The 21,825-nt window shown below is 37.7% G+C and overlaps 1 protein-coding gene across 1 annotated transcript in view; it reads left to right on the top strand.

Annotated features, from left to right (window-relative positions):
• Nucleotides 1-21,825, top strand: part of LOC117240381 (proteoglycan Cow) — a 243,542-nt gene that overhangs the window by 151,957 nt on the left and 69,760 nt on the right. The window contains exons 2-3 of the mRNA XM_033506397.1: nucleotides 72-129; nucleotides 18,848-18,950. Coding sequence (XP_033362288.1) covers nucleotides 72-129; nucleotides 18,848-18,950 — 161 coding nt within the window. The remainder of the gene's footprint in view (nucleotides 1-71; nucleotides 130-18,847; nucleotides 18,951-21,825) is intronic.

The following is a 21,825-nucleotide window of genomic DNA, read 5'->3' as shown; positions in this document are numbered from 1 at the left end:
AATTAGCGAAATAGAGCGGAGAAGGATATTGTAGGTGTATAATTTTAATTGGAAATATTCTTTTGTTACAGGATGATACGCGTATAATGAAAGTGGGCGATAAGAAAAGATGGATACACGACCCAAATAGTAAGTATCGAATATTCAATTAGGTATGAAAATAAAGCTTTGTATACAACGAGACGAGCTTGATGTAGTTGCATTCGTTAAAAAATATTTTTAATCCTAAATTTAGTATTCTCCCTGATAACTTCTAATTTAATTAATTTTAATCATATCTATATCTTAAAATTAGTGTAGTGACATAGAAAGAGAGAGAAAGAAAGATTGAATATTTTATAAATCATAGAATTGCTGGAAGCAAATTTGAAAGAATTTTACGAATACTCTAATAAAATATTCAGAATCGAGATATTAATGTTAATTAACAGCTCTATAACCAAAATTTTGTTAATCTCGTTCTTTGAAATGATTATCCTATATAAATATATAGAAGAATAAATTTATTGATACAATTGAACGAATCGAATTTCAGTGAAATTTATCTATCAAATAATCGGATTAACTTCAGGATCCAATTTCTTACGGTCAGAATAAAGTATGGCTAGATGGTGTAAAATTTATTACATTCATATTTATCAATTAAGATATAAATACGAAAATAAAGAGGTGACTGTGCAAATATTTTACAATTCACTGTATATTTTAACGTTACATAAAACAGCCGGTAATGATCACCAGCTAAATGTCGAATCACGCTATTATTCACATATTAAAGCTGTAACAATTAATCAAATTTTAACGTGCCACCAAATTGCCCATTTTTTCATATCCTCGAAACCAGACCGTACGTTGTAATTTAATAATCGCGATATCTGTTAATTGACGACTCTGGCGCGATCAGAAATTTATCATTGAAAAACGATTAAAATCATTGTTACTCGTCTGATTGGAAAGTTAGTCGCTTCTATTCTACCCGCTCCATCGATGTGTTCTTTTTTTATTCCCAGGCTAAATAGCCAATTACTTCGAACTTTGGGGCTAACCCACTTCTTGAAGTGCAAATTCTCTCACTAGAAGAAAGAAAAAAAGAAGGAAGGAAGAAAGGAAAAAAGGTAGCGAGAGGGGGTGGATGCGTTAAAGTTTGCCAAGAAGTTCGGCGAACCTTTGGTAGGAAAATTATGTTAATCGATCCGAGGGATACGTAACTTTTTTCTTTTCCTTCCAGCTACTTTGTGCCACGGTTGCAAATACTGTTACGAAATTTGCTTCTGATTAACTTTTCCATACGCACCGTACGATGAAACTGTTCTACTTTCCAAACTCTAAGTTTCCTAAAAGAAATAGATTGTTCGCATTGGCTACAGCAGTATAGAAAACAATATTCGCTAACTAATTAATAACTAAGATACATAATTATTTACCAATTAAATTCGCTAATTAATCAACTAAAGTAAAGTTTATTTGTTACAAAATATATATGGTTGTTTGAAATTTCATATTATATGAATTGATACGTATAAAGCGTAATGTGGATTTTAAAGAGAACCCATGAATTAAAGAATGTAATATAACGTAAATCCGGAAATTCTTTATGCAAACTCGAAAGAGAAGGTCTGGGTTAAATAAATAACAAAATAATAAAGTGAAGCAACTGCACCGTATTAAATGTGCAAACATTATTGACTTATTTACATATTTATAGAATACGTGTAAGTCGTAGTTGGTAATGCAAATGGTTTAAAAAAAATTAACAAAAAACAGTTACTATACTCTCTGCTCGAGTTATTGTTCAAATATTTTATCATATTTGAGGAAACCATTTATGGAAGGGTGCATTGTTCAAAATTTCCAAACTTTCTTAGATTCCCCTGTTATCTCTCAAATTTCTTAAACTCCATAAAACCTCGCAGAGACCAGAAATTGATTACACATTCAATGTTCAATTGTTTCAAATTCGGGACAAAGCTTACGTATTCTTCGTTTGTCACTATTGAAAACCATCGTATCGTTTATGGTTTTCCGACCAAGCTAGTGGCGAATTTATCGATGGAAAAAGAAAGCATAAATCCGGCGGAAAACGTAATATCAACGCGTTCTGTCATTTACGCAGAAAAATCCTATGAAAAGTATATTTATCATGTTTTCTCGTCCCTAGGCCGGCCAATATGTTTCCAGGGCTGTGCTCGTTTAATGCGCACAATGTTGCCGTACCGATTCCATAAATATTCAACATTTGCTAGGCACCAATATAATCCGCAAATAAATTCGTTTGCCGCGGTTTCCTCGATCTATCCGGTTAATTAATCATTTCTTTCTATCGTTCGTTGCTGTGATTATTTTCTTTCCTCTACCAACAATAAATATCGCGCTCCTTTACCCTTGTAATCTAAAAAATCCATAGTGATTTTGCGATAAAAATGCGAAACACTTTCGATGCTTTCATCCCTTTCTTCCCTTTTACGTATCTTTCAGTTATGTTCCTCCATTTATCTTCTTTTCTCTTCGTTACGCGTTTCCAAAGTATCTCTGCTTCTGCTCCAAATTTCATCATTTTCATCTGCTGTTAATTCCTAGATCCTTCATCACATGTTCACGCGTCTCATTAAGAACTCTTCTAAAAATATTTTCCTAGTTGCAATCAGAATGTTCATAATAAAAAATGATTCTCCTGAGCCAATTGATATAACGTTTCAAAAGGTACGTAAAGTAATTTTTTCACCTTGCCAATAATAGAACCAATTACTTTGACCAACGAGAATTCATTCATCTCTCGCATATTTTCCTTTCGTTTTAATTATACACAGAGTGCGTCCGATTCCATGCCCGTGTTATTTTTTCCCCCTCTTCTTTTTTCTTTTTTATTTTTTCGTTTTCAGCAAATTTGTTTCACCGTGGAGAGCGCGTCTTTGAAACTATACGAGGCGGAATCGGTGCTGCATTCTCAAAAAGAAAGAGGATTCCGTTTTGAATCGTTAGTAAAGGAGCTACGCGATTGTACGAACGAAACAAATACAATTCTTTTGTAAATTGCGCTGTTAGATCAGCTTGGCGAACGACACACAAAGAATGAATGTAATCGTGCGCACTCGTTCTGTTATTGCCACGATTACAGTTCTGCCGTTTTATCTTTTATCGTACCGTCCATCACGTTACGCCCTTTCACTGCTTTTACTTCCATATGTTTGTTTTCCTTTCTTCCTTTTCCCTCTGCTATTTTTATTTCTTTCATTTACCAACATGTGCAAACGGTATCATACTTTTTGTTCGAACCGGTTTATTGAAATTTGTTTGACTGTTCGTAGGTAGTTTTTGATCATTCGTCGTTTTGTATTTGAGCTGTGTGTAACGAAGAAAAATTACTTTACATTTAATCTCATGGTATCGATATTAGACAGGAAAAATCTGTGGATTATTTTTTAATGAAATTATTTTAATTTTCACCTTATTTGTATTCGCACGTTTCTGTACACGGGTTTAAGTATTGTATACTCGGTGGATGGTGCATATTTACTTGTTTTTACTATGCATTCCATTTCGTTTTCAAATTGTTAGACTGTCTCTGTACGAGTATCGTAAATGAATAAATATTTATTAGAAAAAGGATTTTGAAAGACATAACAGAACTTTATTCTACATCTTCGACTCGCTTCTACCACAGAAATCACATCTTTTCCGCTTTTATCACCATTTCGCAAACATTCTGTATACTAAGATTATCTTCCGATCAGGATTGATACGTTCCAAACGTATAAATCACTGCCAGTAAATTATCACACTGTGTATATTCGTATTCGATTCACGTTTCCATAAACGCGATCAGAGAAACGGAACCCAGGCAGAAATTCGTTCCAACCGCTAAATATCGTAATGAGTACCGTACCTTGGCACATTTCATACATTTTTGCGTGTCATGCATTTTCGCATCCTTAAATTTCTCATAAGCGATCAAAAATCCACAGTCCGCTAATTACACGCACTACGATGGTAATATTATAATGCCAACTTTTACTCAAAGCCGTGTGTCAAAAGTCGAAAGTATGAACGCGTTCCACACGAGTCGCTGGAAAATTTCGCCGAGCAGCAGTCAGAGAACAAAGGTAGAGGAATCGATAAATCAGATTTGTCCCCTTCCTGGAGGCGACGTTTTTCCACTGGTTCGTTCGTTAAATTGAATCGCGAGGCGAGAGAGCCGCGCGCGCGTCCAATCGCCGGTATACCCGCCGCAATTACTTTGTCCCCTTTCGCCGGAAATAACCGCGGATCCGGCCGCTGATTCCAGGCTGGTCATAATAATAGCCCCGTCGCGTCGGTTAGCCCTTTGTGCATACCGCGTTACGTTCTTCTTGCTGCGGCCGAACGTAAGCGTGGCAGGGTTGCGTTTAGGGGGTTGAAACGAATGTCACGTGTTCGTCGGTGGAAAGGGGTTGAACAGTCCGGCGATTACTGCAAATCAGAGGGAATAATCGATGGGGTTGTTGGAAGGGTTCGATTTGTGCAAGTGTTTTTTTCCCCTGCTTTCTCCAGGGTCAATGGTTAGTAGTTTGAGGCAAATGGTTTTTCGTAGCAATTGCAACTGAATTTTTTCTAACGGTAGTTGGTTAGTTGATGTTCGGTTTCAATTTGTGCTGGTGTTTGTCTTCTGCTTTCTCGAGGACGAATGGCTAGTGGTTTAGGGCAAATGATTTTCGCGATGGATTCTGAAAGCATTTGGTATTAAATATTTCTAGGGATGGTTGGATAATTAATACTCGGCTTCGATTTGTGCTAATCTTCGTTTTTCCTGTCTTCTCCAGGGTCAATGGTTAATAGTTCGAGGCAAATGATTTTCGCGATGGATTCTGAAAGCATTTGGTATTAAATATTTCTAGGGATGGTTGGATAATTAATACTCGGCTTCGATTTGTACTAGTGTTCGTTTTTCCTGTCTTCTCCAGGGTCAATGGTTAATAGTTCGAGGCAAATGATTTTCGCGATGGATTCTGAAAGCATTTGGTATTAAATATTTCTAGGGATGGTTGGATAATTAATACTCGGCTTCGATTTGTGCTAATCTTCGTTTTTCCTGTCTTCTCCAGGGTCAATGGTTAATAGTTCGAGGCAAATGATTTTCGCGATGGATTCTGAAAGCATTTGGTATTAAATATTTCTAGGGATGGTTGGATAATTAATACTCGGCTTCGATTTGTACTAGTGTTCGTTTTTCCTGTCTTCTCCAGGGTCAATGGTTAATAGTTCGAGGCAAATGATTTTCGCGATGGATTCTGAAAGCATTTGGTATTAAATATTTCTAGGGATGGTTGGATAATTAATAATCGGCTTCGATTTGTGCTAATCTTCGTTTTTCCTGTCTTCTCCAGGGTCAATGGTTAATAGTTTGAGGTAAATGGTTTTTCGTAGCATTTGGAACTGAATTTTTTCTAACGATAGTTGGTTAGTTGATGCTCGGTTTCAATTTGTGCTGGTGTTTGTCTTCTGCTTTCTCGAGGACGAATGGCTAGTGGTTTAGGGCAAATGGTTTTCGCGATGGATTCTGAAAGCATTTGGAATTAAATATTTCTAGGGATGATTGAGAAGTAGCACATAGTCTTTAATCTTTGACCTATCCGCTACGAGAATAGATCAATGAAGTAAGAAGTTGCATGAACTTTGAAGAAACTTTATAAAGATCTTGAGACGCCCACCTCCCGATCGAACTCTTTCGTGCGGATCGCGATTGGCGAAATATCGTTATAAAAATACATTTCTTCTGGAAAATAGACTATTTTTTATTTGCAACGTAATCAAGACTTCGTGACCTGTTTGGGAATCGCAGAGTAGATTGAGAGAAGAGATTGGGAGAAAATTGAAGAAGAAGTTTGAAAGTAAAATGGAAAAAGATAGAAGAGGAGGAGTAGTAGTGTTAGATTAAAAGTATCTAGTAGAATCATTTATGTTGAGATATGAAGTACCTATGAATTAATGCTGAACGAGCAGAAAGTTGTTATTCGTAAATTTGATTTTGAAAATGAAATAGAAAGAACTTGCAGCATCGAAAATTTCGTGATTCCTTTTAACGGTGAATGATAACAGACAAAATTTTCTGAATTAAAAAATATCTATCTTTTTTCTCTTTCATAAATTCATCGAATAATTAATTTTAAAACAGCAGAGGCAGTAATGGTAAATAAATAAAAATTTCTTATTAAAAAGAATGGAAAATTCTAATTTCAGGAAATTAATGACAATATTAATATGAACGTGATATCAACATAATGAAACAAATAATTTCAAATTACGAGAATAAGGTACGATACGTATATCAAAAAATTTAATTATAGTGATGTGTTTTATGAATATACTTTTAATTATAAAATGTAATATACATATGAAATATACATATTAAAATACATAATCCAACGTCATAAATTCTTTTCCAACTTTTCTACTCTTCCCATTCTTCTTCAAACATAAAGTGACCCGACCACGTTGTTCGATGATAATCACAAACTCACCTAAAGAATTAACCTCCTAAAACGCAAAACAAGAGAAAAAGACATTAACCCAGAGAATTCCCCCTTCTGTCGCTCATACGTTAAATGCTGAAACAAAGGCACACGCTAACTAACAATAGGAAGAGCTGCTCAACTATAGGAGTAAGTACAGTAACCATAAAAATATACAAACGAATTTCTTTGTAACTCGGAATAGTTGCAAAGACCTTGCGTCTTGACTTAACGCAAAATTGCAGTAAAATCCAATATTCTACTAAAGAAACAACAGTAATATACTCATTGTCCACAAAAACACAGAAATCGATAACTATATTACAAAGTACTATCGTTTAAAATGTTATTAACTGAAGCTGTCGAAATTTATGTCAACTTGCCACTAATTAATCCTCTACCAAATATTACACGGAAACTATGGTTTCTCCGTGGCTACTTCTCCGTAGAATACAGGATGGCTCGTAAGCACCACACTTCGGCAGTGGTTTTACACACGAAAACGATAAAAAGAAAGTTCGCGTATCTTCGCAAGCTGCGTTCAAGATGACCTGCGTGCGTACGAGCGCAGAACGCGAGGACGATTTATCATCGATTGGAAACTTTCACAAGATTAGAACACAAGCTTCGACGTTAAATATCGAGCTCTGTTTGTGACCAGATAGGCGAAATTAGTTCAACTACATTCGTCTTTCCATGGAATTATTCCAACGATAAAACTCGTTGTAACCCGAAAACGAAATGAAACAGAACATTTTTTATTATTTCTACGCGCAGAACCCACCGGTCTAATGTCGAACAGTCCGTACGATCGAAGAAACGGCAAAGACGTTGTTCAACCTGTAAATCTCGTCTCGCGTGACACTAGTTGTCTGATTTTAATGGCGGCATAAATCGCTGTCGAAAAAGCGTGGCCGCTCCCGATCCGCGCGTACAACTTGTTACTTTGATTCCAATAACAGCCGTGCCAGCCGCTCGTAAATTTTATCGGCGTAACGATACGAGCAATTACGCGATATCTATATAATTTAATCGTGTATCGAAACCGGAATAACCGCGTGATCCTTCCCGCGAGCTCGTCCACGTTCACCATTCCACCAACCTTATCTTTCCCGTTTATCTTTCGTTGCCTCAGGCGATACACACACGAGCCATCGTTCTTTGTGCGACCGTTAGGTACGAATCTAAGTATGTGTGGGCGCATCCTTAATTCGGATGCAGCGGCACGTCGTGACTCTTCGCTGATATACAGCCACGAGGACAGATTTCCTCGCTTAATTTAAGCAGTGACCGAGGAATTTTCTTCCTTGAGAAATTCTCGCGGACCAGGGGGTGTGTCTTCGCGAAATATCGCAAGCGGTGCGACGTGTTTCTTGCCCTCGTACATTCTTCCTGAGTTATTCAGTCAGCGATATCTATTTTCTTTTGGATCTTTTTTTTTTTTTTTCTTTCTGCTTCTTTCGGATCTTTTCTAGTAGTCGGAGGTTGGTTCTTTAGAAGCGAAAGTTTCTTGAAGGGAGAATTATTACTATAGTTATCGTGGATTGTGATAGTTCTATAAATCACGCGACTATTGTAATCTTCTCTGAAACTTTTCTATCGTAGATATCGATTTTTCTGTTTTTCATTGGAATTCGCGAATATTGTAAATGAGCTGTCTAAAATAAAGTATTCTTCAGCGTGCCTTTTATCGAACGCGAAGCTACCATAAATTTGGAAAATTTGCTATTTTCTCGTCGGCAACTTTCCTTTGAAGCATTTAAAAGTTTCATAGAAATTATTTAGATGCGAAATGGTAGATAAAATGGTATAACTCTGCAAATATTATTTTATATACTTATCGTTCGTCATAAAGAATATAATTTTCTGTATCTATAAACAAATCTCTGCGTTTTAAATTAGCCGCTATGAACAAGAATCCTTTAAATTGAAACTAGAACAGCCCTTAGCAATATAATTTACTACGTTCAGCTATCAGCATCAAAGTTACGTGATTTCCAAGAGTTATTACAATTAACTTGCATAGCTATCATTTTTCTCTCCTTTGAAGCATTCGTAAACTTGACAGAAATTTTCTAAATACAAAGACGAGTACTGTCTCTCGCAATGTTTCATTATATCCGGCCTGAAGGCTAGATTTCCATAAGTTTCACAAATACTGTAATTTCCTATACAATTTACCTGAACAGGAAACTTCTTTCTTCTTGGCCACCTATAATTTACGTAGAAATTTTTATTATTATATAACTTTATCACATACATCGTTCAACGTTGCAATTTTCTGTCTGACTTATCTAATTATCAAATACCTACACTTCTCTTAACTATTTATTATCATTATTATTGTTGCTTAGTCCGTGCCTTTCGGCTTTGGACGAACTTTCGGTTTTACATCTGTTATATCTACCTACCCTCTTTTCCACTCTATTCTATTGCACTACCTTACTTATTCTACCTCTAAAAATTAAAATTACGAACTATAAATTAGCAACTAATGACTATTGCAACTTTGGTCTTTAGCCTCCTTGCTGTGCCTCTTTCCTGTCGTTTGCCCTCCTCTTCTATATTATTGCTTTCAGTTCTGTTAAACCTTCTCCAGTCTCGTTTAGCGTTTTCCTATGTCCTTTGGTCCTCCCGTTATTTCACATTCTCCTATTACATGTCTTAGGTCTTTCTCTTAACTATTTTATTATCTAAACTTATGACACTGTGATATTGTCACGTCGGAGACACAATAAATCACGAAACCGATAGATCGCCGGTGATCTCCTCGCGTTGCAGTTCGAACGTTTCACGAATAAGATGAAGAAATTGAACTTTATATATGATGATAGAATTTATTATGCAAATCTAACAGAGTGACGGTTCAAAGTCTTACAGAATGGTTCAAAGTATTACAAGAGACTGAGTCAAAATATTTTAACAGACTGGGGTGAGCGCTTATTTTGGAGGGTTTTTATACTCAGGTTTTAGTCCCTCTGGAGGGTTTGTCATCTGGTGCATCTCAGAGGCGCCTATTCCGTTACTATTTGATTATTGTTTCGATGGCTGTGATATGCAGGATGTCTAGCCTATCCTATTACTGTTTCTGAGCGGCTGGTCTTCTTGAGCGTGTGACAACATCATAATACATCCACCATTCAGCATAAAGTTTTTATAATCTCCAGAAAAACATTATAATTTTCTTACGACTTTTGTAGCAACCGAATTTTCTCTTCTTATCTAACTATAAGCTTCTCAGAAATATCCCAAATATAAAGTAAAACACTGTGCCTTGCGCTGTTTAACATAAATGTTTCACAAATCAAGCACAATATCTCACTATAACTAGCACTCTAATCTCGATCCATCGATTTCCTCCCTTTAACGAGTTAAGAACAACACCAGACGATTTTTCATCTTTTTAATTATCTATAAATTTACCAGCTAACTTGGAGAATCCTCTACACGCAAACCAAAACACCGTTGGATACATACGTTTAACAGGAAACTTGCATAAATTCAAGAGATATTGCGATATTTCCAATGAAATAAATCTAATGCTGGAAGAATCGTTCAAAGAGCAACCGAGACGCCTATTGTTAGGTTCACGATTCAGCATAAAATTTGCATAAATTCAAGAAACATCTAAATATAGCCAGCAACTTCCTTATCCATTGATTTCCCTCGTTCGACTGATTAAAACGGTATCCCTCGCAATATTCGTATAGCAAGGTTCGCACAACTGGCCATAAATCTGGCCTCTAAATCATCACGCATTCCGAGAATTACCAAGGAGCCGTGGCGAACCAACCGTTATAAATTGCTATTACCTTCGTTACATTGTTCCATCGTGAATCGTGATTAACTTTATCGCGCAACACGATACTGTTTATTATTTATGTCTTTATCAGTGGATACTTAATCGCTATTACTCACCGGTCATAATATTTTTCTTAGCGGTATAGGACAGCCTGAGCCACGTGGAATATAGCGAATCCACTTCTACTACGGATATGATTAAACGTGACTACGAGATAATAATACGATCTTATCGCAGGACCACAGACGCCGACCTTACGGACAGCTAATTATATATTACGTGGTAATAGGCACGTATGAAATTAGATGCGTGATTATCTTGCTTTTATCTTGATCGGCGTTCGCCAGGACGAACGTGTCCCTGTCTAAAAATCGAGGATATCAACATATGTTACATGTAAATACGTGATTGGATATCGTGGAATGTGATCGTTTGTATCAGACTATCGGAGGCATTTTATTGTATCAGAGTTAGTCGCGTTTGTCGTTATTTCGCTTTGATATTTAGAGTTACTTCGGTTACTTTCATAACAATTTTCAGGTATTTTGTTCGTTCAACGACTGATTTGATCTTCGTCGGCTTATGAAAGGAAAGGTAGACTTTTTGGAGCGTCCAATTTATCAGAAGATCGTGGGATTTATTTCTAAGACGCGTGTGAATCGTCTAGTTTCAATTTGAATTACGCTACGTTATTTTTCGTTGTACAAATTGTAAAAGTAGTTTGCTTGACTGTTTTATTGGTCTTGAAGGAAGAGAGCAAGTCTTTGGACCGCCGGATTTACTGCTAGACCGTAAATCTTGGATCCTTAGTTCGCTTGATTCGTTGGATGATTACGTGATCGCGATGAATTAGTCGAGAGATACGTTAACCCGATAACGCCAAATTTTTCCAACTCATCCACCAAACAATTTACTCGAAACAGTTTACGCGCGTCATCCTGGACGATGGCCATCGTTCGTCAAATAATGGAGCATCGATTCACTCGGATGACTCCTTCGACCTGAAACAAGACCCAACATTATCGTCGATGACTTAGCCCACCATCTTGGCCATTAGCATCGTCAATTATTCGTCAGGCAAAATGCACGATCGATCGGCACATTATCTCCGTTTTGCAACGTCTAATTCACGCAGAAGTCTGACCATTTTGGGCCGCATTGTGCGCCGTAATTGTCAGTAGCGTAATATATGCTATAATCGATATCGTAATGCGGTTTCGAAGGGACAAGGGTTGATATTGAGAGAGAGAGAGAGGGAGGAAGAGGGTGGGTCATCGTACATTCGACAGTAAGATAGACGGATAATTTATGGGGTTAATGGGTTCTTGAAGCTATTACGCCGCGGGGTTGAGTGGACGCGAGTTCACCACGCTCGTTAATTTTTTAACGTGACTGACCTTGACGTTAATGAGGCTCGGCGTTTAGTTAGATTGTTCTGAAAGCGGTTACCATCTTCTGAGGAATGAGTTTCGTGATAAGTATTTCACGTTTAAATTGTTCATCGACGCTTGGTTCGTTTTGAAAATGGTAATTTATGCTTCGTAAATTGTGAAACATAAGCCGATGCCTGCGTTAATGACGCGGTACTATGAAAGTATCATGTATATGTAAAGTTACATATAATTCAAGTAATCTTCAGTGTATAATCATATTGAAATAAAACCGATCTTTCGAATTAGAATAATCTCCTCGGTTATACGAAATATAAGTGACAAAGTTCAACGACTTATTTGTCGTTATATACAAATATCGCAATATCCACCATACAAACTTTCCCACAAATAAAAACCAGCAATGGAACAATTTCGGACCAAGTATCAAATATCCCATAAAATATCGAATATCGTGTCCATAAAATGAACGCTGCAACAAATAAAACACTTCTTCCTGTATAAAAAAAAAAAACACATTATTTGTCAGGATTCATCTATCTCGGTGTTACGAACGATCGATTCTGTTTCAATGGTATTATCAATCGACGATAAAAATCGCGAAATTGAAACACGAACGTGTGAATGAACAAAGAAAAAGTAAAATTTCTGCATGGCAAACATGGGGAAAGAGGGTTGGAACGACGTCAGGTGGTAGAGGAATTGAGCGTATTATAATTGCAAAGGAACGTCGTATCCGGTGAGCACGCTAATTCGCTTGGAACGATTCCACCGAGCCGATTTTTGTTTCGAAAGTTCCCTCGTGGAATCCACGCCACGGTCCATTGTCGACCGACTTAAGGAACTTCGAACGTGGTCCGCGATAACTTGCCTCGATTAGCATATTACAAGCATAGATGTAATTACTTCCGTGGACAGGAAGTTGTTTATTCGCTGTCTCATTCAGATTTCATGCGAACCGATCTTGCGAATAAAATGGGTAAATGCAAATTAATCGAACGAAGAATTGGCAAGATTTCGAGCTGTAGAGTTCCTATCGGAATTTTGAATTTGCAGATTTATTTGGCTTCCGCTCGGTATCTGCGATTTTTTTCAAACTTCGATATATCGAAAAGCGGTATTTAAATAAGCAAAACGTCACACAGAAATGATCGTAAAACAGAATTTGACGAATCGCCAAATAAACATGATTTTATTATTATATTTCAGCTATACAGATGAAAAACATAGCCAATTTATGGCTTTTCAACAGAAGTAATTTTACTTGATCGACGTTAATCGTATCGATTAACATATTCAAATGTAGACACTGGAAACAATTTAGAGCAACTGAAATTTCGCTGCAATTTATATTGTGACATGTACACGCACGAATTAGTCGAAGATAGAATAAGTTCGAACAAGAAGATGGCACGAAACCCTATTAAATTTCCATGTTGCTCGAGCTGTTTCACTGACCAAGCGCAATAAATCTACCTTGGAAAGATGGTTCGTGACGTCTGTCAGAAAGCAAACGTCCGTAGAAATCGTCGAAGAGACGTTGGATCCAATTCACTTGGCGCGAAGCCCCACGTGGAAACTGTCGGCTCGCATCATTGTCTTCCGCCTTCTTTGAAGCGGCACGCAAAGTTCCGGCGAACGGATTACCGTCTTGTCGATTCGTTTAGAATTTCTACGAATCTGACATAAATCTTTGTCATTGGAAATGTTTTAGAAATATCGAAGATTCGCTTATTGTACCTTTTATAAAAGAAACATTGAACTTTAACTCTGTTGTATCAATCTTCGAATTTTTATATCCGCCAATGTTTCGAGAAACTCTTCGTTGTTTTTTCTTGTTTTCATTATAAATTGAAAATTGTTAGCCTTCGAACGTATAATTGGGTTCTTTGCGCCTGAAAAATTAGGTTGAACAGTTGATTGAATGGGACAGAATTGGAAGAACAATAGCGCAGTAGTTGAGAGAGGGAAATAAAATTATCTAGCATGGAATTCAAAAAGACACGAGGCAGACCGATTTAACAGTATAAAAACAGTGATAGTATTTTAAACCTACGCTCGAACAAAATAATAAAAATAAAACCGATCCTTGTATAAAATATATCGGAACTCTTTTTTATTCGCTGTCTCTGGTACCATATAAAAATGGCATTTTTGAACAGTTCTATGCGATACGTCAAATAAAATATAAATTATATTAAATCCTTAATTAAATATAGATGAATATACTAAATCCAATTTAACGATAGAAAACGATTCTAAAATACAAAACTGTCATTATTTACTGCTACGATATATATATATATATATGTACATCGTATCAATATCACATTCTTTCCTCCTCAGTTTTATATATCACACACAATGCCAAGTAAACTATGAAAACTAGACGTTCCTAGATATTCACTTACGCTCACCTAAAATTTTCTATGGTCACAGTAAAGCTCCTTATGTCTTCCGAAACGTTTCAAAATACTCGTTTCAACCCTCTAAACTGTAAAACCTTTAACGTCAGCGCAGTTTTACAACGACTATTAACTTAACTCGTTTTAACGTCAATTTAACTCGTCTACTAGAACAATTCAAAAATTCAATTCACTTCCCAATTCGCACCAAAATTCCCATTATCGTGCGGAACAAAAGTTCCTGTGTCCGCTGTACGCGGGAACACAGCACACCTTTGTCTATCAAACGCCTTTATCTCGGAAATCCAACAAAATGCCATCGATCTCGGTATTCCAATCTCCATTTGCCGCAATTACACCGTTCCTCGAGGTACCTGCTCTTTAACGGCGTTCCATTTGCGAAAAGGTTCGTTCGCAGCACCGAGAAGAAGACTTCGATACCGAGCCCTTTGAACGGTCAGGTTTTTTTCCTTTCTTTTTTTCTCCTCTTTTTTTTTTTTTTTTTTCTTTTCAAATCGTGTACCGATGCAAATGGCCTTCTAAGTCAGAGAAATCGGACCGAGAGGCCTCCTTAATTCGCGCCCAAGCTCCACTTTAATTCTGCCTGCCTCCTTTCCAGCGGATATTACGCGACGAGAACTCGAACATCGCGAGACAAACCTTTAATTAGACGCGTAATGAATCGCGATCTCACGCCAATCCTTTGTTTGTTTGCGATAGATGTTTTCGAGCCACTGTATTGAGGATGTTCGCCCAGAGAGACGGAGAATGTGAATTAGAGAAATATTTGAGAAAAATTCTTATTGGGATTTATTATTTAATTTAATCTAATTTAGTTTGATTTAGTTTAATTTATTTTTAAACGGGTTAAATATTCTTTTTAGTACAAAGACAATACACAGTGGTATAAAGAAGAGAAGCGAAAGGACGAAACGAAAAAGAAATAACAAATGAGCAAGTAACGGTACAGAGGAAAGAAACACAGTAGAAGAAGAATGAGCAATTAAGTAAACGTAGACAATAAGATGAGCTGATTTAACATGGAGAAACTCGGCCTCGTTATCGAGTAGTACATTGTACAGCGAAGATTTTTATTTTAAGATTTTTTATTTATATTTCCCGGAGAAAGGTCAATTTCTCTCGTTATACGATTTAGCAGGGATATGCTGGGCAGAATGGGACGACAAACATTGAGACAAGACGAGCGTAGAGACCATTGGAAAACCATTTAGAAGGACGAGCTGGTGCCTTCAAATTGACAAGTGATAAGACGGTCGAGTTGCTGGTTAGTCTGTGCATAATCTTCTAAAGAAAACAGGGGTCTGTAATAGTCGTTCAAATTTTGAGTGAAATGATACTTGAACATTTATGATCATAATCCAGAAACGACATAATTTTATTATTACAATATATAAAGATACGTAAGATATCGGAGGTAGAATATGCCTTGCAATTTTTAGCTGGTGAAACGAACTTTTGTTCAAGTTTACGTAAAAATCCGCGTGAAATAAAATATTAATAAAAACAGAGATTAACGCAGCTGTGATTCTAAAAGAACGAGCTCGTAATGTTAAAAAAATATTTTAGTAAAAAACACGGTGTCAAGGATATATACGATTAAAAAGTAGAACTATATATAAATATATGTAACGTATACATATGTGTATATAGGGCGGTACTCTCGGTTGAATGGTTCGAAAAAGCTTTTGTAAAACAGGTTGATGTACTGTTTTAAAATACGGTGACGTAATTTCTCGATGGAAGTAAAATGCACTCAAATCAAGGAGATTCTCACAGTCGCTGTTTAGAATGCGAATATCCGTGAATTCATTGAGGTTACATTAAGTACAGTAGTCGCGTAAAAGCAACGTGGAGACTGTTCTGGCGAGGTAAAATAGACCTGTATATAGTCAGACACTTAGAATGGATCGCATATCTAGAACTACACCTTCTACAGTCAAATGAAATGAGGCTGTTCCTGTTTGGACAAGTAGAACACGACAATTTGTAGTTGAATCAGTGAAATTGGACAGTATATAGATCGGACAAATGAAATTTAAGCAGAGGAACGTATAAAGCAATTTTCCTTATATATCTTCAAATAAGTTTTAGAATGGAATGAATGGAATTTTCAAAGTAAAAATCACGAATAAATCCATCACAGTAAATATAATAAATGTAAAAATGATTGGTAGACACGTAAGTAGTACAAATCCATATATAAGTAGACAGCTAGCAGAGGAACTAGCCATAGGATAATAGAACAGATAGAAATAAAGATGAAATAATAGAATGAATAGAAATAAATTTGTACACAGTTAAATAAACAGTGTAAATGTATTAAATTAACAGGTAGGAATATCTTTCTGTCAATCGAGATACCAGAAATAGAAATTCAACCGTAAAATGTCGTTAATCTGAGAATACATGTCACGCATCGAATACATCAACTATCGACCGAAAACGATGCAGGGTCAAAGGTACTTGGTTCACCAATTAAAAAGGAAATCTACATCCAAAAATTCCACGCAGAACCGTCGATCAAAATTTCTAAAACCATCAATAAAAAGAAAAAAGGATGATAAAAGAAAGAACGATACAAATCTCATCGATCAATTACCACCTGAAAAACCTCCGAACCCATGCACCACTTAAATCGTCAATTTAAAAAACCTCAAATGCAAACATTCCACGTGCGACGATCGATCAAAATTTCGAAGACCATCGCTGGAAAAAAGGAAAAGCATGCGTGGTTGTCACTGCAACCGAGTTACGATTTTGCCGAAAAAAATTCTCACGTGGTCGTTGGACACGCCGATCCGGTCGAACGATCGAACACGAATAGCCAACGATCAGAGAATCACGATAGTACGTCAGGACAAATCCTTATCGGTTTTACAGGTGAAAAGGTAATCGCGATTCGCGAGTGCAGATGCGCGATGGCTGAGCCATGTTCACGGGCTTGGGGTTAATGGAGAAGAGAGAAATTCGATCCGATGCGGTATGCTCTCTGAAACGACCAATATCGCTTGTCGACTATTTCCACGCGAATGCAATTGCGCCTGGCCATTGAACGTTCGGCCACGGCACGCTACATCAAAGAAACGAATCATTTCGCCCGGTGAAAATCCCGAATTGCTTCCTTGCGTTCAACGACAGAATTAGTTTCACCCTCTCTCTCTCTCTCTCTCTCTCTCCCTCCGCCTCTACCGTTCGAGCCTGGTTACTCCAACAAACCCGATCAACCGTAACCCTTTCGCGACTTCGAAATCCATTTTCGACCTTTCAGAGGGGAAAAAAGGCTTTTCACCGGTCGCCTTTGAGAAATTGATTTTTGGGCGGAGTCGATGCCGATTGATCCATTGGAATTGCTTGGGGATTTGCGACTCCTCGTTGACGATAGTTGCTGGCATAGAATTTTTGTTTGCCAGACATCTATATAGTGTGGGAACTTCAAAAGGTAGAATTTGAAAACTGAATTTCATATTACAGCGTCGAAGAATGGATAATTGAGATAGAAAATTCTAGGTTCGTTGTTTAACGATGGTTGTTCCGCGTGCAAGTCTTGTTCAAGCTTCTTTAGATATTTTTTGGAAGGTCGGAATGAATGGTGAATTTCATGTCGTAGCGTCGAAAAAGAGAACGATCGTGGATATTTCGCATTAATAAGAATTATTTGGAAATATTATTTGCAGATATTTGCGCGACTTTTCTAAATTGCAGAAGGATTATTGATTCGTTATGAGATCGATATTCAATTTTTTCTAGCGCCACCCTTTTCACGAAATAGAATTCCAATTTCAAATTACATTATCAACAACCACCATTATCGTCGCATTATCGTCGTCATTCGCGTCGATTCTTCTCTGTAGAAAAATCCTCTCCGACTTTTTTCTGCGAGGAAGAAACGAACGTTCGTGGCGAACAATATCGTAAAACGCGAGGAAATCAGGTAGGTATTCCTCGGCCGGAAGCGGTCTTAAAATTTAATAAGGCGAAACTGCGCGCGTTCCAAGGCGTCAATACGCTGGCGGATTACGAGGCCGAGGCGTAATATCGACGTACGAGGGAAGGATAGAGAAAGGTAGAATTTTTCCACGTCGTCGATCGTGACTACGAATGCTATAGTTTAATTCTGACGAACGTGAATCCGCGTCTTCGACGTCGTTTACAAGCGTCGCCGAACGAGAAATTTTTCCGCCTTTTTAATATCGAGCCGCGTTCACAATCGTCAATACCGTTCTTCGATGCTTCCTGGATCTTCCTTTTCTTTCCTCTTTTTTTTTTTTTGTTTTTCTCTTCCCTTTTTATCTCTCGGTATTCTATAAAACGAAACGATCACGGTGTTGCGATGCAACTCTCAAGAAATTGAAATCGATTGGACGCAGAAAGTGTTGTTAAAAATGGCAGAGACTCGAAAGTCTTGGGAATTAAATTGGTTTGTTGTACTTAAGAAGTCGTAACAAAAGATCGATTTATGTAATCAGTTCCGGTTTGTAGTTATAAATTGATGTAACGAAGAGAATTCGCTGTGGGAAACGCAATTAATAAACGAATAATTACCTCTTCTATCTTCCAAATATTACAGTTAATATTTAATTACCGTTATAAAAATTATTTAAATCACTGCTTCGGATATTTCTATTGCTGTACATTCTTTCGTATTACGGCGACGAATAATTACACGTACTGGTGACGAATAATTTGAAAATCGTATTAGATAATTGGAATCTTTCCCTTAATATGGTTTTCTGCTGATTTCAGGTGAACTTTGTCGTCCGCTGAACTGCAAGAAGAAGGACTTGTGCCTCTTGAAGGATACGTTCACCGCTGTGTGCGTCTCCAAGAAGGAACTTGAGAAATCAGGGTAAGCATTCGTACGTTGAAACGCATAAATCTGATAGATCCAAAATCTAAAAGCATTCTGTCAAGCAACAGGATATAAAACAATTTTTACGCAAAACAGACCCGAGGTTTCGTAAATTTCATTAAAAATAGTTGCCACGTTTATCTCCGATAACTGTCCCGTTTGATCCTCCATATCCTCGTTTTGGAATTCGAAATTCTAATTAGAAGCTAACTAGCGTGAAACTTGGATGCCTCTCTGAACAGCGATTGACGTAACACAAACCCACGAGAACGCGAAAATTTAAACCTATACATGGCGATTGCCAGCTGTTTCGCCAACTAATCGCTTGGATAGTTAAAATCGTATTTGGAATACGAAATCCAAATAAAAGTTCACACTTCCCTATAATCACGATTCATCCATAAAAAGAACACGAAAACTCCTATAACCGAATACCTTGCACGATCCACTCTACGAATTAACCAATGCTACACCGACCTCGAAGCCTATCTATAAAATCTACGAAATTCCTTTGCCCTTGCTCAACGTGCCATCAAATTCCCCCGGAACACCTATTACAAGCCGAAACCTCTTAAAACTTGCAAAACTTACGCTGCAAAATATTCTCCGCCCCAATAACCAAACAGCTGCCAGCCCCGTAGATCCCATTCAATCCCATTTAATCGCGTCGAAAGTTTTCGACTTTCTGCCTTCTAACGCGGCAAGAGCCGAGGAGTATGGCGCGATCGAGGCGAAGTGCCACTCGAATCCGGAACATCGTTTCGCCGAGAAGAAATAAACAGGAAATAAACGGTTCTGTTTGAGGATCAGTCTCGTGGAATCGGCGGATTCGTTGACGCGGTCGCGACGAATGATTAATCGCGGCGATATTATCCATGGAACACGGCATTAAACCGTGCAGATCGTCGGCTGTTGTGGGTGGAGAGGAGGGTGCGGGGACGTTGATCATTGATTTCCCAGCGTGCTTATTGCCAGTTAACGGTGATTGCAGGTTTCCACGTGGATATGGAGGCATTCAGGCGGCCCCTGGAATTTATCTTGAACGGTCCGCGCGAGACATTAAACGGCCTTTCATGGCCAATTAACGCGTAGAACGATCCGCGTACCCGATGCTCTTCTCTTCGTGTGCCTATGGGGGATACAGGATGAACAATCGCCAGCGAATTCGATCGTTTATAATTGGCGTATTATAACCGGGGAATATCACGTTTCTCGGATGCGTTGATTGGGATTCGGTGGAGTGCGAATCGCAGCGTGAAACGTGTCGCGGATCGATTACCGAGTTTGATACGTTTGTGAATTTGCTAGGACTAGCGCGTTGCCGTATTGATATTATTACAGCGGAGTAAATTACGAATTGTTAATTGTTAATGTTATTGTGTTCTGTTCGCGCGTTGATGTATTCTCTTAAATAACGGTGACGTGTTTGGTGATGAAACCAGCGAAGAAATTGATAACTTTTGATTAGCATTTGATGGCGGGATCTGTCGCGATGTTTGATCAGTTGGCGAATTTGTTGTAATTAGAGTGTTCCTGAATTGATAGGTATTGTTAGCGGAATTTGATAAATTGCGAATCGCTGGTTATCGATATTATTGTATTCTCTTCGCACATTCATAAATTCTCTTAATTAACAGTAGCAGCTTTGCTAATAAAATATGTAGTGATCAAGGAAGTTTATTAGAGCTTGTGAATCGTGGTGTGAAATATGTTGAATTTCTTAGGTCGAGAATTTTTCTTGCACCGAGATGTCATTAATGAAATTTTATCACCTACTATTGTAATATGATAAAAGGTTAATTGCTTGTCCTCTTTCGTATGAAATTGTAGAATTATAAAAGGGATCCTTCTGACACGTTGGTCGTAGTCGTTTAGAATTATTTCAGTTTTTAAAAGGCAGCCTGCGGCGATTTTAAACACCGCACAGAGGCTCGAAATTTAGTCGAAACATTGCAAAATATTTCCCAAACAATTTTCAACGTTCTGTTGCAGCGATGAAAAGCAGCCCGTGGCTGCTTGAAACTCTCGTCAACGTCGTCATAACGCTCGAAAAATACATCGAAGATAATAATTTTCATCTATCGTTATTTTACTCTAAAACATCGTTTAGACATCGTTGAACGTCGTTCGATGACACTAGAACTGTGGATTTCGCGAAACCGTTATTTCATTTTCGCAAGATGCATCTAAAATTCTTTTCTAATTTTCTTCCCGTCTTCTTCTATCGCGCAAAATTTTATATTCTGCTGGAGATATTACGCGCTAAGGAGCAGAGAATGGTACAGATCGACGAGTTCTCGCGTAAACGCGAGTCTGGCAGCATGAAACATGTTATGAGTAAAAATCTTCCATTGGACCGTGCAAACTGAACGTCGTTATCGACGATAGAAATTTTTCACGCGGCCTCCTAGGAAAATTTCTCTCTTTCTGTCTCTCTTTACCATTCTTCTCCGCCGCCTCTTCTTCCTCTTCGTTTCGCACTCCATTCTACCCCGGCGAGAAATTATATTCGAAAGCGTTCCATTTTCCGTAGCCAGAGAAATCGCTTTTAACTTATTCCATTTCCAGAGTGCGACCCCGGTATCTTGACACAGTGGATCCGCTTAAATTTTTTAAATTCGCCAGACCTCTTTCGCCCCGAGAACGCGAATCGAGGAAACCGGTTGCGTTGTCTTTAGCGCCAGCCGATCTGTCTAATATTAAATCTGCTTTTAACCATTTGCATTTATTTTTGCTTAGATTAATTAACTGAAGCGATTTCAAATAACATGTCTGGATTCTCGGTGTTTCTTGCGTGAGAGTCAGGAGCAGGAATTAATTCGATATCTTTTTCGTAGAAACAGAAATCTTGTCTTTTTAATCTTTATTAATA

Source organism: Bombus vosnesenskii, unplaced genomic scaffold (genome assembly GCF_011952255.1).
Source record: "Bombus vosnesenskii isolate JDL3184/JDL3185 unplaced genomic scaffold, Bvos_JDL3184-5_v1.1 scf7180000014621, whole genome shotgun sequence".
In the NCBI taxonomy this organism is placed as follows: domain Eukaryota; kingdom Metazoa; phylum Arthropoda; class Insecta; order Hymenoptera; family Apidae; genus Bombus; species Bombus vosnesenskii.
Note: the sequence above shows the minus strand (reverse complement) of the source record. Positions and strands in the feature narration are given on the sequence as shown.